The following is an 18,048-nucleotide window of genomic DNA, read 5'->3' on the forward strand; positions in this document are numbered from 1 at the left end:
GAATAAGCAGCCCACTTACTCCATAGGAAGCTAATAATGTTTTCATTTTGGTACACTTGTAGGGAAATCATATCTTTAGACTTACATGCCGAAGATGTGTGCGTACACACATACATAAACATTTTTTTAAAACTGATATTAACATATTCAGGGGAACAATAATGAAGAAGTTTTAAATGTCACATTTGAATTTTTTTTTTAAAGCCCTTTTATATCCATGTTTAATACTTGCTCTGTTTGATTAAATTAACTTTCTTTTCTCTGCATATTAAAGTCCATTCTGTAACTGCTCTGTTTGCCCTGCCCCGGGGTACCTTTTGTTTGGCTTAACATCTTTGCCCTGATAAAGCTGTGGTTTCTTTGGCGAGATTAGCTATTGTTACTCTTTGTATGGGAGAATAAATGAACTTATTCAGACTGAGCAGTACATACTCAAAGAAGAAAAAAGTAGCAATTATCTGGGACCTGTTTTATTAAAGCAATTATCTGAGCCTTTAAAGAGCTGCTTGTTTTTACAGTGTTATATAATGGCATTACAGGAAAGTTCGAAAGATTTCTTATTCTCTCTTCTAGTGTACATTGTCTTGAGCATTATCAAATTTAGAGACCATTGATAGACATGGGACTCTTACTTAGTATTAAACCACCACTCTGAACAGATTTCCTATGTGATATAGTTTTCTTTACCCTGTTTTCTCATTGTAATTGAGTCCCTATCAACGGTTAGCCTTTATTTACTGTATGTGGGATGTGTGGAGAAGGATAAGTGGGGTGAGTTACATTTCAGCTTTAAAACAAGATAACATTCTTTAGAAAACGTCTAAGAAAAATGCCCAGTATTTGAACATTAAGTGGCAGTAGGGACTAAATGATCACTTTCAGATGTTTTCAGTGTGGAACTTGAATGTGTGTTTAATTTTTTGTGAACAGATTGATGACTCTTCTGCGTCTATTTCTCTGGCCCAGCTTACGAAGGTATATATATATATATTCTTGAAAATATAAATCTTTTTCTAACATCGTATTTTTTTTTTTTGTTTAATGTGGAGCAATGTTTTAAGAGGGGTTGGGGGAGGAGATATTTTGCAGACACATTGTACATACTATTACTATCCTGTAAAGAGTAGTTGCTGTTTTGAGAAGATAGGGGGAGTATTTTGAAATCAGCTTCACCATAATGTTGGAGTATTGTTCATCTTCAAGACAGAAGAAACATATGAAGCTACACTTACTCGCTTTTTTCCCTCATACATTTTGTTTAATTATACATTGGAAACTAACAAATTTCTGGAGGAATTCCCTGGTTTTGGCTGTAAATTATGTGGACTTTACGCAGCCAAAATAGAAGCTTTCCTTTACATGGACGATTGCGTGGTTATTTCTTGAATATTTGAATTGATCCCTTGAAGGTCAACATTTTAAATGTGATACAATTGTTTCTTTATGCTATAGACTTGTAGTCTGTCTGCATTAGAAAAAGTTTTATTTAAACAACCTAATTTGTTTGAACACAGACTACATGAATTGTGTAAATGTATAAAGTTGTTTGCAGGAATATACCAATGTGTATGTTTGGCAGAGGGGAAAATTGTTACCTCCTGAAATCATTGTATATGCCATGTTTTGCGATAAGATTGCTTGCAATTTTCTGCTCAACAATGTGTACCTTTTGTTTGGGAAAGCACTAGTGATGGATTAATTTTTAAAACAATAGACTTAGTTTGCAAATTGTGCCTTTAGGGGAAAAAAGGCAAATATTACAGATCAGGCAGATTTTTGAGGGCCAAGAAGGAAGTTCTCCAGTTTTCCGAAAATCATTTTTTCCCTGCTATCAGAAATGTAAAACCAAATTGAGCAACCAAGGTTAATGAGTTAGATGAGTTTTCCATTAGTGCTGTCCCTATCTTGTCTTTGGCTTTGTTATAGGTTTTGTCCTTATCCCCTAGAATGTATCCCCCAAAATGTCCTAGTAACAAATACAACTTTTTAAGCTCCTGTTGTGGGAAAAGTAAACATTAAAGTTGATGATTCTAGAACATGAAGTGGGCTAAAACCAATCTCTATAATTTTTTTAATGCAAAGTGGTTTAGCATAGAGTTAACATCTTTAGCAACTTATAGTTCACTGTTTTAATTCATGTGTACTGTAAGGACCATATTTGAGTTTTGGTCTATTCCTACCATTGTTTCTTTGTGGGAAGCAGTTGCGGAGTTTTGGAGGTTTGGGGGATTTTTTTTTTTTTTTTTTTTTTTAAACTATTTGTAAGTTACTGTTTGGGTTCAAACAAATTAGTTGTTCAACATCTGTAATCCAGTTTTCTGTAAATGTTGCTGTTGTTCTAAGCTCTGTTAATGTTAAGCATTCTTTGTATATAAAATTACAATAAAGTGTTAAAACTGGTTGCTTGTTTTGTGGATGAATGTAAAGCTAAAACCTAATGAATGGCTGATGTGAGTGCTAGATGCTTGAAGATTCAAGTTATTAGGACTCACTCCCTTAGACCCTGCTTATATCTAGACTATTGTATGTAATACCTTAAAGATAAAGTTCATAACTCTTTGGAGAGTTGGATTTAAAATTTGAATGCTCAGTGCATGTGCTTTGCACTTAGTTTGAAATTTGACACCACTACCTAAAGAGCCTTCTGACTTCTAGTATCTGCTGCATAATATGTTCAATTGTTCTACCCCCAACCCTACCTCCAAGTTATATGCTTGACATTTGATGCTTAATGCTGTGACACTTGAACTATTTTTAAGACTTAGAAACATCAAGTGTTTCTCTCCTAGCTTAATCTCAGTTTTTAACTCTTAGAAGAGTAGTATGCAAATCTTAAATGTAAGGTACAAACAGGGTCTAAGGTTTGAGTGCCCCCAGAAAGACTTTCCTCAGCACCGTAGACACCCAAACATCATGTAATGACCTAACGAACTCCCAGTGCCTCTTCTAGGTTATATTTGTAAATAACTGTTTTTATGCAAGATTAGATACTGCTCTTTACAGGATGAGTGGTGTTGTCTTTGGCTGTGTGGTCTTAAATGTGTTTCTAATGTGTGTGTCAAATAATTACCTGTTAAACAGACTGCCAATCTGGCTGAAGCCAATGCTTCTGAAGAAGATAAAATTAAAGCAATGATGTCGCAATCTGGCCATGAATACGACCCAGTCAAGTAAGTTCATAAATACTTTATACTAATAAGGTACTTTGGGGTGGGGTCTCCTCCCCCCATATCAAAAGCATTTTTTTCAAGTCTTTGTATACATGTAATTTTTTTTTCCCCTTTCAGTTACATGAAGAAACCTCTAGGTCCACCACCTCCATCTTATACTTGTTTCCGTTGTGGTAAACCTGGCCATTATATTAAGAATTGCCCAACAAATGGGGTAAGTTCAAAGTAGAAGCTATGATACACCTTATCTTTCTTAAAATTTTTTCTTAGCCATATTATTTTTCTTGGTAAATACTGCCTTCTCTATTACAATGGCAAATGAGCTTAGCTTTTAGAGCCAAACTGCCAGGCTTCAAATCTTGACACTGCCACTGAATGAGCAAGTTACGTGATTTCTCCAAGCCTGTTATTTCTTCTCTGTGAAATGGAGGTAATAATAGTACTTACCTCACATGGCTGTTGTGAGGATTAAATGAGATCATATATGATGTTAGCACTGCGTGTTAGCTAATATTAAATAAAGGTAACTGCTTTTTCTCTTCCTCCTCTCTCCTTTCCCATACATACAGGATAAGAACTTTGAATCTGGTCCTAGGATTAAAAAGAGCACTGGAATTCCCAGAAGTTTTATGATGGAGGTGAAAGATCCTAACATGAAAGGTGCAATGCTTACCAACACTGGAAAATATGCAATACCAACTATAGATGCGTAAGTATTCAAATTAGGTATGATCTATGGAGACTACAGTCAGTCCAGGTGATAGTGTTTTATTTAATCTTGGGCTTGTAAGTTGGCTACTTGGATTCCTTATGAACGTTGTATACCAAGACTTAGTCTCAACATGTTGCATTTTTGTGTTAAGAATGAGAGGCTGCAGTCTGCTCCATTTAAAGCAAATTTAAAATGGATTTGGGGTTTTTTGCTGCCAGTGAGTGCCACTTCCCTTGTGGTCTTCTAATTTTTCTTTTTCTGTCATTCCCTGCTTTCTTCCTCATTCACATACATACTCCCACATAGTCTTATATGCTGTTTGCATCCTTTAAAAGAACAAGACAAGTATCTTAAACTTTCTGAGAAACAGGAGACTTAAGAATAAAAGTTCTGCAAGATATCAAGGCAAATTTAAGTGCCAAGATTAAAGGAAATGCTGAGGTATCTTGAATAAGTTTGGATATACTGTGTGAGTCTTAAGATTCTGAAGTGTGGTTTATTTTATAAACCATTAGTTCAGATCAGCTATAGCTCTATAAGCTATACCTTAATGCTTATTTTTAATGTGTTTTCAGATTTTATTTTATGAGCCAATTTTTAATGAAATGAATAGACAGTAAACCTAGAGGCATAGTTCAACTAGATAACTTACCATTTAATCTGCTTTTATTCATACATTTAATTACCTTTTTGATTACCGTCAACAGTTGTAAACTCTCACAATATAAAACACAATATTAAGTGTTCTTTGGAATATGGTTGGCTAACTTAATCGTGCATAAGAATCTCTTACAAAACTGTTAAACAACCTGGGTGCCCTGCCCCGCCCCCAGGGGTTATATGATGAGACTCTGAGTCTGCCTTTTTTAACAAGTCCTCGAGGAGATTATGAGTTTAGGGGATCCTTAGGGCATACCTTGAGAAACATCAATTTAGAGAATAGATGTCCATGGTCTTAGTGACAAAATATATATTAAGAACAGTTTTCCTCAGCTTTATGCTATATTGTCAGATGTGGTGAGCAGGTAAGGACAATGAAAAGGGCTATGCTTACAAAATGATACTGAAAAAAGATTGTGTTTTTGAGTAGGTAAATACATTGTTTTTGAGTAAATACATTGTTTTAGTTCACAGATAAGAATTAATGTTTTCCTAAACTCCCAACCCTGCTCACTTTCTCAACTTCACTCCCATCTATTTTTTATCAGTCTACCATCCTGTGTTTTTGTGGTTCATCTTAGAGCAGTTTGTTGTTACGCTGTTTCTAATTCAGACATTTCATACATGCTTCCAAACAGCTTTAGGTTGAAATTGATGACTTTTACAGACACAGTTTAAGAGCAGACGGCTAAGATATGGAAATGTGTGTATATCTGTAGCTGATTCACTTTGTTATAAAGCAGAAACTAACACACCATTGTGAAGCAATTATACTTCAATAAAGATGTTTAAAAAAAAAAAAAGAGCAGACGGCTACATATTAATATAATATGTAGATATAAAAGTATTTAAATAGAAATTTGTGTTGGAAAAATTAACATCACCTGTGAACCCCTACTAATAATTAACTTCATTGCTTTTGAATACTGAAATACAAAAGCCCATTTGTGCCAAACACAGAGCAAATACTGGGGAAAATGGGAACCCAAATATTTTAAGTGAAACTTTCACCCTCTCCACTAACACCACTGATAAGCAACTTAGACTCTTCTTCTGTTTCTTTTTCTATCCTCTCTTCTCTTCTTTTTTTTTTTTTTTTTTCTTTTCTTTTCTCTCTTTTGGGCAGTGGGAGACTCCTCTTTCACAAATTGGGAACAATGGGGCATAAGCAAATTGATACATATTTCTGGAATCGTGGTGATGTCTATGGAGCAACTGCAACACAAATAACACACCTAAGGTACCCTGCTCTGTCCAGATGAGATTCTTTCATTTTCAGCATTGAGATGAACACACCCTGTTCCAGAATGAAACAGAAAGGATTTCTCTAGGAATTCCTGTGTTTTACAAATGTGCATGATTACAGAGAAGATGAGGGTGTTGGAAGCAGTGGTGATAAGTCTGAGAATAGAATATTTTGGTTTTTTATTTTTAATATATTTAATACCCAACATTTCTGCAAAGTACATTTCTACGAAAAATGGACCTCCAAATATCTGAGGTGTTCCTTTAAATTTTTTACACATATTCTAAATATTTAAGTCATGAATATTTCTTAATTGACTATAAATAGATTAATCTCTCTTAAAATGTTAAGTATAAGTAGACCACTGTTTTGAAGTCTAATTCTGGCTATTAATTACTGGTGTGATTAGTGTCAGTACCAATTTTAGTTTCCCATATTGTGGTATTCACATTAGTACCTTCACAGGTTTTGGGGACTGTTAGACTATGGAGGAAGAAGAAACAATTTTTTTCCCCCAAGAAACATGGTAGTAGAGAAAATAATGATTAGGGTGTTGTCATAGCTTAAGCTCAAATCCCGTCTCTGCCACCCATATAAATATAACTTTGTGGCACTGATTGTGTCGCTTTACTTCTCTGGCTCTCAGTTCTTAGAGTTACAGATTCGAAGATCCTTCTAGCCACTTTGATAGCATTTTTTTTCTTTTTTGTTATACTTGTTTAGGATTTTGTTTTATATCTTTTTGTTTAGGGGAGGATGTTCGTAACTGCTCGCTTACTTTGGGAGGTACACACTTGTGTAAACTGATTTGACATTGTACTGAATTATAAGTACCCACTGTGGTATAGTAGAATATATAAATTTTTTTGGAAATACTTTGCCTTAACAATGTTAAAACACTAAAACTTTCTTTTACAGAGAAGCATATGCAATTGGGAAAAAAGAAAAACCACCTTTTTTACCAGAGGAACCATCATCATCTTCAGAAGAAGATGATCCTATCCCAGATGAATTGTTGTGTCTCATCTGCAAAGATATTATGACTGATGCTGTTGTCATTCCGTGCTGTGGAAACAGTTATTGTGATGAATGTAAGAAATGTTGAATCTTTGACAATACATAATTTAGAGTATGTGTATTTCCTTGGAAAGGCTGTTAGCAATATTGTATATTTTAATAATAAAATATGAATTATTGATAAATTAATCAATGAGCATTTAATAACTTTTTGTTGCTACTTTTTTTTTAAAAAAACAACCTCCTTGTCCTTTTAAATATTAGAATTGACCACCTTCTTTACCTTCATCAGGGTGACTTTACTGAGGTTTTATAAAATGTAGGATTTTTATTTCCTCTGTTTTAAATGGTATAGAGAAATTTAAAAGCCTTTTGGGCTTTAGATATTCCAGAAGTACTTTTAAATGATATCTAAGTCCCTCTCTAGGAATGTGAAAAATAGCTTATTCTAAAATTCTTACGTGTGATTGAGAACTACTCTGTAAAGATACTACGCAACATTTGCCAAGGGGTTACTTGTGACTTTTGTCTCGAGTCATTTATATTCTATTAGCACTTGATTTTTTTCTGCTACTTATCTTAAGTTTGTCCCTTCTTACCCAGGTGAAAATGATGTCATCTGAAAATTTCATTGCTCAGTCCTGCTCTGGTCTTTATCATTTCTAAAGATAGTTTGCGGGGACTTCCCTGGCAGTCCAGTGGTTAAGACTCCACACTTCTACTGCAGGGGACACAGGTTTGATCCCTGGTCGCATGGCCACAAAAAAAAGGTAGTTTTGGAATACAAATCTTTCTTATGGGGCCTCTTCAGTGAAGACCAAAGTCAAGAAGAGGTCACTTAAGACTTGTTTCAGAGTGTGTCTTGAATTTAACAGACCGCTTATGATTGGATTTTTTGCAACACTGAAGCATAGTCAGTGCATCTATAATTTAGTATTGGTTCTTACCTGCTGTGCTATAGATGTCTCTGATTTCCTTGACTGAATAATGCTTCTGTTATTTATAATGCCCTTTTCTAGTGATGCTTTTTTTCTTAGCACCACACACCTTGTGGGATCTTAGTTCCCCTACCAGGGATTGAACCCGGGCCCTCGGCAGTGAAAGTGCGGAGTCCTAACCACTGGACCACCAGGGAATTCCCAAGGGATGCTTTTTTAAAAGCCCTATATTAGCCATATAATGTTTTTGTCTCTTTCTAGAGTATCTCTTTATTTCTTTTTTTTTTTTTTTCCGTGTAATATTCCGATTACTAGCTAAACAAAGAGAATGGTATTTGGGAAAGAGCATCTTTTCTCTCAGTTTAAATGTTTGTTTAGCTTATATCCGTTACTTCTGTTTTTAAGGTAGAGAGAGGTTAGAGCAGAGGAGTACTATCAGGCGAGAAATTTTACTTTTAAATTTCTTAATCTAAGAATAGAAATGGTTAGTGATGCGTGCTTGGAAAACAGTAATGTAACTGAACACATGTAAACTGTCTTTTTAATTCATTCACTAAAAACTGGGTTCCTAACTATGCTTCTGTTAATATTTAAAATCTTATACATAGGTATAAGGACTGCTCTCTTGGAATCAGATGAACATACATGTCCAACATGTCATCAGAATGATGTCTCTCCTGATGCTTTAATTGCCAATAAGTTCTTACGACAGGTAGCTATATTTGTATCCCTTGTTATGAAAAATTTTTTTAAATCTTTTAATTGATTTAACTGTACTTGAGTAAATACTGCATTACATTTTTCTGCATTTTTATGTTTGGTGTCTGTAGGCTGTTAATAACTTCAAAAATGAAACTGGTTATACGAAAAGACTAAGAAAACAGTTACCTCCACCCCCACCCCCAATACCACCTCCAAGACCACTCATTCAGCGGAACCTACAACCTCTGATGAGATCTCCAATATCAAGACAACAAGATCCTCTGATGATTCCAGTGACATCTTCATCAGCTCACCCGGCTCCATCTATATCTTCATTAACCTCTAATCAGTCTTCCTTGGCCCCTCCTGTGCCTGGAAATCCATCTTCTACCCCATCCCCTGTACCTGATATAACTGCAACAGTCTCCATATCAGTCCACTCAGAAAAATCAGATGGGCCTTTTCGGTAAGTCTATGTATATTTCTCACTGTTAGGAAACAAGTGAGATCAGTGATGTAGTTTTTTTTATTGTATATTGCTTTAACAGTTGTTTTAGTGACCTTCAGTCTGTTGCATCCCACTGTGCTCAGTAAGGTGGATGACTTGTAAGAAATGACCTAGTCTTTGGGAATTCCCTGGCTGTGGTTAGGACTTGGCGCTTGCACAGCTGGGACCCAGGTTCGATCCCTGGTCGGGGAGCTAAGATCCCACAAGCCACACGATGCAGCCAAATTAAAAAAAAAAAAGAAAGAAATGGCTAAGTTTTACTGGAGGAACAGACAAATGAAGGAGATTCATTTGCAAATTATTAAGCATCCCAAGGTCAAAAACTATACACATTGCCAGCAACTCATATTAAATGTTGAATAATATCCCATAACAGCTCTGCAGTTCACAAGACGGAGAGGTCACTTATGGTCACCTCTTATGGTGGTATTAGAAAACAGTAGATTTGAGCAGAACTAAGAACAATTTGGATAAATAGAGAAAGAGGGGATGAAATACTGGTAGAAGTAGAGAGGTCAGAAATAATTGTTTTGGAGCATAATTATGTAGGAGAGTAGTGAAAACTCACTTAAATCCTACCACTCCTGAAATGAAAGGGACCTTTATAATCCAATGGTTCATAAAGTCTTAAAAAATCAACCAGCTTTTAAAAAATAGATGCCAGGGGTTTGTTCCCAGAAACAAAATCTTTAGGAGTAGGACCTTTACAAGTATATTTAAGAAATCCCTGTAAAGTATTATATATAGGATGGATAAACAAGGTCCTGCTGTATAGCACAGGGGACTATATATTCAATATCGTGTAATAAACCATAATGGAAATGAATGTGAAAAAGAATGTATATATATATGTATAACTGAATCATTTTGCTGTACAGCAGAAATTAACAGAACATTATAAATCAACTATACTTGAATAAAATAAAATTTTTTTTAAAATCCCACTTACCTAGTTCAGCCTTTTATTTGATTAATAGTGGGAATAAGGCCCAGAGAGTTCATTGACTTATCTAAGGTTACCCTTTTGATTTAGTGGTAGAGGTTTGGAAGTAGAATTTACTCTTAATCCTTTATTTATTTATTTTGTCTCTCAAGTTTTTTTTTTTTAGGTTTACTAGTCTTAAAACTGAACCAGTTTCTATCATATCTATCATAGATTGTACTTTTTAATGAGGCTCCTTCATTTTACATTTCACTTACATATGAAGAACTCTTCAAAAGTCCAGTTCTCTCTTACTTTCCCCAGAAGTTTTCATCATCTTTGATGTAACTCATCTTAATGCAAGTGTGATGGATAAACAGTTAGTAACAAGATGTGATTTTTACTCTTTTTTTTTCCTTTGATAATTTTTACTCATTACATGTAAAAGTAAACTTTATAATCCTATTATCACAGATTATGTATTCCCGAAATAAGAATATTTGTGTAATGCAGACATTTCCTTCAGGTCTATTATTTTTCAAACTTTGTGAGTATTATATATAGAGGCCTCTTAAATATGACGCAAATCTTTGTAACATGGAATTTATTCTTCAAAAATATGGAAAATATTGCCTTTTTTTTTCCAGTTTTATTGAGAAATAATTGACATACATCACTATAAGTTTAAGGCATACAGTACAGTGATTTGACTTACATATATTTTGAAATAATTACCACAGTAGGTTCAGCTAACATCCATCTTCTCATGTAAATACAATAAAAAGGAAAAAAAATTTTTTTCCCTTGTGATGAGAACTCAGGATCTGTGCTCTCTTAACAGCTTTCCTATATACCATACAGCTGTGTTAGCTATAGTCATCATGTTGTACATTACGTCCCAAGTACTTATTTATCTTATATAAGTGGAAGTTTGTAGCTTTAATCCTCCATTTCTGGTAACTTGTTAATGTATTGTAAATTATATTATTATCTAGGGATTCTGATAATAAAATACTGCCAGCTGCAGCGCTTGCATCTGAACATTCAAAGGGAGCCTCTTCAATTGCAATTACTGCACTTATGGAAGAGAAGGTAAGTTTCACTGGCTTTTAAATTTGGAGATTTTTTTTTATTATTATTACAGTAGAGTTTTTTGTTTCGTTTTTTAAACTATACCTTTTTGTGTTTTTTTCCTAAAGGGTTACCAGGTGCCTGTACTTGGAACCCCATCTTTGCTTGGACAGTCATTATTGCATGGACAATTGATCCCCACAACTGGTGAGTAAAATCATTTTGGTTTGAACTTTTTTCCTTAAAAAATAATTTTAACTTTATTTAACCTGTAATTTTATATTTACTTATTGTTTTTGTTTATTTTTGTTTCCAAGGTCCAGTAAGAATAAACACTGCTCGTCCAGGTGGTGGTCGACCAGGTTGGGAACAGTAAGTATATGTCTCAAATAATCTTCAGATGATTGCTTTCAAACCGGATAATGGAAATTACAGTCTAAGCAGTGTGTGCTGAGTGTCTTTTATTGTAAACTCTTTTATATGCCATGTTAACACAGTTTTTATGTAAAATGTCACAAATTCAAGACTATATGAAGAATTTTTCTAAAAAAATGAGTAATTCTTTTCTGTAATAATAAGATGTAAACTCATGTAAATTCTTTTTACTTTTATGACTTAACAAATGGTGATCTTGGCAGAATCTCAGTTAATGAACAGATAAGAATTACTTGAAAGAATATTTTAAATACTGAATCAGTTATTATGCTAGTAGATTAAACTTTTTCCTCTTTAATTTGGATGTTTTTGATTTGAGTAAATAAACACATACTAAGATTAAAGTCTTTCAAACACAGAATTTCTCATTTTGACTAGCTATGTTAATGAAATTTTATTGCATATTAAAATCTGTAGGGTGTGGGACACACTGCTTTTTGAATGATCCCTGGTGTTCTCCTTACTTGCTGCAAGTAATAAATCCTTCCATCTCCCAGAAGAAAAAACAAAAAATTATTTAGGGTATGATTTTCTACCCTGAAGTACTAAGAACTTTGATCTTCTATAGGATGTTCTATGGCATTAAAAATCAGATTTATTTATTGTTTTTATATAATTATTTCTGTTTATGTAACCCATATAAATGGGCTCATATATTTATGTAAACTGGCTTATATTCTAAAACTTTAATCTTTTTGTTTGAAAGATAAATCAAACTTCTTATAGAAAAAGTATGTTAGAAAAAGTATGTTAGTTGAGAGACTAGCAGAATATATCAGTAGAAAGAACGCAGGATTTGGAGACAGACCTGGGTTTGAGTCCCAGCTCCTGCATTTGCTAGCTATATGACATTGACAATGGGTGTGTGATTCTACTTCTCAGCCTCCATTGCCTCATCTGTAGAATTGGAATGGTGCTACTTACCTCACATGTCAAATGCCTCTGCATAGTGCCCAGCAGATAAAAGGGCTCTTTTCCTTTTCTATAACAATAAGTTCATAGAGTAACTTATAGAATGCTAATTATAATACAGTATTACATAAAATATATATTGAAGCTTAATTGTTTATAATATGTTAATCAGAAAGAATATTTAATTTTAAGTAAATATACCACTTGCTCATATCTCTATCTGAAACAAGTTTAAGAATCAGGATCAGAGAGTAAGGAAAAGTTTTCAGAATAGTTAAAATAGGTATATTAAAGTCTACATACGAAAAGGTGTGTATAATACTCAAGCCTATTTTATCCTTCTTTCCACACAGTTCCAACAAGCTTGGATATCTGGTTTCTCCACCACAGCAAATTAGAAGAGGGGAGAGAAGCTGCTACAGGTAGGCTTGCTAAAAATCTTGAAAAACAGTAATCTGATGACACACTGAAAAATATAACACAAATTAAAAAGCACAGTAGTGGTAGGGGGAGTGGGTTCATTTGGTTTATACTTTCCTCGCTTAAATCTTAAGAAGTTGCCCTTAAGAGGCCTATAAAAGAATAGGTTCCATTTAGTATTTTTTTAATATATATAAATTTATTTATTTTTGTCTGCGTTTGGGTCTTCATTGCTGCATGCAGGCTTTTTCTAGCTGCGGCGAGCAGGGGCTACTCTTCGTTGCCATGCGCGGGCTTCTCATTGCTGTGGCTTCTCTTGTTGCGGAGCACAGGCTCTAGGCACACGGGCTCAGTAGTTGTGGCACATGGGCTCTAGAGTGCAGGCTCAGTAGTTGTGGCGCACGGGCTTAGTTGCTCCGCAGCATGTGGGATCTTCCCGGACCAGAGCTTGAATCCATGTCCCCTGCATTGGCAGGCGGATTCTTAACCAGTGTGCCACCAGGGAAGTCCCTACATTTAGTGTTTTAAATGTTGGTTTTTTAAGGCTGCATCTTTACTACTCCTTCCCAAGGACTACTTTCTCCCTGTCAACACACAGCAGAATACTGGCTTACATTTACCCTGTTGAGTGTAGAGGGCGGTCAGTAAGGCCCAGACAAACTAAGGTGTCGATTTAATTTAAGATGGATGTTAACCAGCTCAGCTCCCAAGTGCGAAGAAGACTTGCATTTATTTCTCCCCTAGACTCAGTTATCCCCATCTTCTACCATCTTCTCTTCCAAAAGGAGAGGCAGATTGTTAGGGACCCTTGCCCAAAAGATGCACAAGCAGTGTTAATCTAAGAAGTAAGCCATATAGTTCTTACTATCTGGGTCATACTTAAAGGGTATCTTCTAGTGCTTCAAAGAGAATTGCTAAGCTTATGAAAGATAACTACTGTTTTGTTGCTAGATCACATATTTAATAAGAAGATAATATTTACTAAATCAGACTCTCTGAAAAGAGGCCTGAAATCTAAATCCCAGCTGCTGCTATTGTATACCAGTTACCTATAATTTAAAGATCCTTTTAGCTTAACAGAAATAAGCTCACTTTTTTAAAGAAGCCACTGTTTCTTTGATGAGGCAGAATTTAGAAACTTTGGCCAGCACTATTAATTTTAACCTAACCCTTTGAGAGAAAAAGTGAGATTTTCAGTTGTTAATTACAAATGTTAAAACTAGTATTTATTCTACTTTGTTTTTAAATAAATTTGTTAGTTTTTGGCTGTGTTGGGTCTTTGTTGCTGCACGCGGGCTTTCTCTAGTTGAGGTGAGCAGGGGCTACTCTTCGTTGTGGTGCGCAGGCTTCTTATTGCGGTGGCTTCTCTTGTTGCGGAGCACGGGCTCTAGGCGCGCGGGCTTCAGTAGTTGTGGCATGCAGGCTCAGTAGTTGTGGCGCACGGGCTTAGTCGCTCCACGGCATGTGGGGTCTTCCCAGGCCAGCGATCGAACCCGTGTCCCCTGCACTGGCAGATGGATTCTTAACCACCATGCCACCAGGGAAGTCCCATGTTTATTCTACTTTGAAGGGTCTTATTTCCTCAAAAAGATTATAGGAAGTGAGTTTTCTTCATTTAAACTTTTGGTCTTGGAAGGCATTTTGGGGAGAAATAGGTCACAGAGACATTAACCTGTCAGTTCCTTTAATTGACAGTTTAAGAAGTAATGAGATCATTGTGGAGTGATAATTTGGACTTCAGGAAAGAGAACTTTTTAGTATGGCATCTCCATATAAAGAAGGCCTTGTAAACTTATCTCAGTCCCTAACTGGCCTTAAAAGTTGTTTTTAACATATAAATTATGTTACTTTTACATATAAACAATATCAGTGTCCCTGTGCTTATTTGAATAGTTGATTCTTTTCCATTGTTTGTGGATTGAAAAGATTATGAGTAGAAAAGATAAGCTCACTTGTCTCAGATGCTTTAATATCTTGGAATTTATTTTTCCAGAAGTATAAACCGTGGACGACACCACAGCGAAAGATCACAGAGAACTCAAGGCCCATCACTACCAGCAACTCCAGTTTTTGTACCTGTCCCACCCCCTCCCTTGTATCCTCCTCCTCCCCATACGCTTCCTCTCCCTCCAGGTGTTCCTCCTCCACAGTTTTCTCCTCAATTTCCTCCTGGCCAGCCACCACCTGCTGGGTATAGTGTTCCCCCTCCAGGGTTTCCTCCAGCTCCGGCCAATTTATCAGCACCTTGGGTATCATCAGGAGTACAGACAGCTCATTCAAATACCATCCCAACAACACAAGCACCACCTTTGTCCAGGGAAGAATTCTATAGAGAGCAACGACGACTAAAAGAAGAGTAAGTGTTTGAATTTGAAATTACTCTACACTTTCATTTTCTGATGTAACGTTAAATAGGTATCTTTGGAAGCATTTTCCAGTGTTTCCAGTTAGTGTAAGAAAAATCACCTAAAAATTAAACAAAGCCATACAAACAACTTCCTCAGGGATTCCTAGTTACTTATAAAGTGGAAAACTAATGGCAATTTCATTCATTTCATTCATGATCTAATTACATTTGTCTTGTTAGTTTTCTTAAATGGTTTTTGTTAACTTTCGCTCTTTAACTTTATTTTACTAGGGAAAAGAAAAAGTCCAAGCTAGATGAGTTTACAAATGATTTTGCTAAGGAATTGATGGAATACAAAAAGATTCAAAAGGAGCGTAGGCGCTCATTTTCCAGGTTAGTGTTTTGCAAGCCTTCACAACAGAATTACAAATGGGACTTTGAATATCCAGGGATTAGCTATGGATATAAATAACATTGCAGTGATGGAATTTTTCTGATTCGGTCTAGGTTTATAAAAATGGAAATGTAGCTTATTTCCCAATATCTGTTTATTGAAATATCTCACTGTAAATGCTATTGTGTAGAACTAGCAGTTATGGGGATTAAATTGCCCTTGTCCCTTGAAGTTATTTATAGTGTGAAATAATTGGGAAATGTTTGTGGAAGGAAAGAAATAGGGGACTAGCCAAAGATTACATTTCTGAGGACCCTTTTACCTAAGGCTACAGCTTTCTGCTGGAACATTAACCTGTGTGATTATGAACTAACAGTAGAATACAAGTTGCTTTATTGATAGAAAAACTGAATTATAAATATTCCCAGGAAGTTTGTTTAAAAGACTTATTTTTTATGCTTGAGATATTCCTTTTAAAGCCAGACTGTTGGCCACCGTAGGACAAAAAAAGTTACTCCTACTTAATAATCAGATAGGAAGTAATGTTTACATTTAATTGGCATTTTATTTAATGTTAGGTCATATAACTCACAGTACATTAATGCACTTCACTCTAATTGTTAAGATTTCACTTTTGTTTTATAACAAGTGATTGCTCTGATCTTTGTGTACTTTATTCCATTCCAATAGAGGTCACTGTGCCTCTTTAATCATCTAAGATGAAACGATATAAAGAAATAATGAACTGTGAGGAGAACATACTGAAATCTGAGAGTCTGTATTTTATTTTGTATATATTTCTCAACTATCAACTATTGTTTTATTTTTGCTTTTAGGTCCAAATCTCCCTATAGTGGTTCATCCTATTCAAGAAGTTCATATACTTATTCTAAATCAAGATCTGGTTCAACACGATCACGTTCTTATTCTCGATCGTTTAGCCGCTCACATTCTCGTTCCTATTCACGATCACCTCCATACCCCAGAAGAGGCAGAGGAAAGAGTCGAAATTACCGTTCACGGTCTAGATCTCACGGGTATCATCGATCTAGGTCAAGGTCACCCCCATATAGACGGTATCATTCACGATCAAGATCTCCTCAAGCATTTAGGGGACAATCTCCTAATAAACGTAATGTACCTCAAGGAGAAACAGAACGTGAATATTTTAACAGGTACAGAGAAGTTCCACCACCTTATGACATGAAAGCTTATTACGGGAGGAGTGTTGACTTCAGAGACCCATTTGAAAAAGAACGTTATCGAGAATGGGAGAGAAAATATAGAGAGTGGTATGAAAAATATTACAAAGGCTATGCTGCTGGAGCACAGCCTAGACCATCAGCAAATAGAGAGAACTTTTCTCCAGAGAGATTTTTACCACTTAATATCAGGAATTCTCCCTTCACAAGAGGCCGCAGAGAGGAGTACTCTGGTGGACAGAGTCATAGAAGTCGAAACATAGGTGGCAACTATCCAGAAAAGCTTTCCTCAAGAGACAGTCACAATCAGAAGGATAATACAAAGTCAAAAGAGAAGGAGAGTGAAAATGCTCCAGGAGATGGTAAAGGAAATAAACATAAGAAACACAGAAAAAGAAGAAAGGGGGAAGAAAGTGAAGGCTTTCTAAACCCAGAGTTATTAGAAACTTCTAGGAAATCAAGAGAGCCAACAAGTGGTGAAGAAAATAAAACAGACTCATTGTTTGTTCTCCCAAGTAGAGATGATGCTACACCTGTTAGAGATGAACCAATGGATGCTGAATCCATTACTTTTAAATCAGTGTCTGAAAAAGACAAGAGAGAAAAAGATAAACCTAAAGCAAAAGGTGACAAGACCAAACGGAAAAATGACGGATCTGCTGTGTCCAAAAAAGAAACTGTTGCAAAACCTGCTAAAGGACCTCAAGAAAAACTAGATGGAGAGCGTGAAAAATCTCCTCGATCTGAACCTCCACTTAAAAAAGCCAAAGAGGAGACTCCAAAGACTGACAGTGTGAAATCATCATCTTCCTCTCAAAAAGATGAAAAGATCATTGGTACCCCCAGAAAAGCTCACTCTAAGTCAGTGAAGGAACACCAGGAGACAAAACCAGTCAAAGAGGAAAAAGTGAAGAAGGACTACTCCAAAGACATCAAGTCAGAGAAGCTAACTAGTAAGGAAGAAAAGGCCAAGAAGCCCAATGAGAAAAGTAAACCACTTGATAGCAAGGGAGAAAAAAGAAAAAGAAAAACTGAAGAGAAAGGTGGAGATAAAGATTTTGAGTCATCTTCAATGAAAATCTCTAAATTAGAAGTAACTGAAATAGTGAAACCATCACCAAAGCGCAAAATGGAACTTGATATTGAAAAGCTGGATAGGACGCCTGAAAAAGACAAAATTTCATCATCAACTGCTCCAGCCAAAAAAATCAAGCTTAACAGAGAAACTGGTAAAAAAATTGGAAGTACAGAAAATATATCTAATACAAAAGAACCCTCTGAAAAATTGGAGTCAACATCTGGCAAAGTTAAACAAGAAAAAATCAAAGGAAAGGTCAGGCGAAAAGTGACTGGAACTGAAGGATCCAGCTCAACACTTGTGGATTATACCAG

At 35.5% G+C, this 18,048-nt stretch overlaps 1 protein-coding gene across 3 annotated transcripts in view; it reads left to right on the forward strand.

The window, feature by feature from the left end:
* RBBP6 (RB binding protein 6, ubiquitin ligase) overlaps positions 1-18,048 on the forward strand; it is a 49,004-nt gene that overhangs the window by 11,845 nt on the left and 19,111 nt on the right. Inside the window, exons 4-18 of one of the 3 annotated variants that reach the window (XM_082362382.1) lie at positions 931-975; positions 3,082-3,170; positions 3,288-3,384; positions 3,740-3,879; positions 5,669-5,782; positions 6,707-6,879; positions 8,352-8,455; positions 8,574-8,911; positions 10,871-10,967; positions 11,075-11,153; positions 11,264-11,318; positions 12,647-12,715; positions 14,707-15,069; positions 15,352-15,453; positions 16,291-18,048. In XM_082362382.1, coding sequence (XP_082218508.1) covers positions 931-975; positions 3,082-3,170; positions 3,288-3,384; positions 3,740-3,879; positions 5,669-5,782; positions 6,707-6,879; positions 8,352-8,455; positions 8,574-8,911; positions 10,871-10,967; positions 11,075-11,153; positions 11,264-11,318; positions 12,647-12,715; positions 14,707-15,069; positions 15,352-15,453; positions 16,291-18,048 — 3,623 coding nt within the window. The remainder of the gene's footprint in view (positions 1-930; positions 976-3,081; positions 3,171-3,287; positions 3,385-3,739; positions 3,880-5,668; positions 5,783-6,706; positions 6,880-8,351; positions 8,456-8,573; positions 8,912-10,870; positions 10,968-11,074; positions 11,154-11,263; positions 11,319-12,646; positions 12,716-14,706; positions 15,070-15,351; positions 15,454-16,290) is intronic. The other 2 variants (XM_082362380.1, XM_082362381.1) reach the window with 2 other exon arrangements.

This window comes from Balaenoptera borealis (assembly GCF_965194805.1).
Source record: "Balaenoptera borealis genome assembly, chromosome: 16".
Lineage (NCBI taxonomy): Eukaryota > Metazoa > Chordata > Mammalia > Artiodactyla > Balaenopteridae > Balaenoptera > Balaenoptera borealis.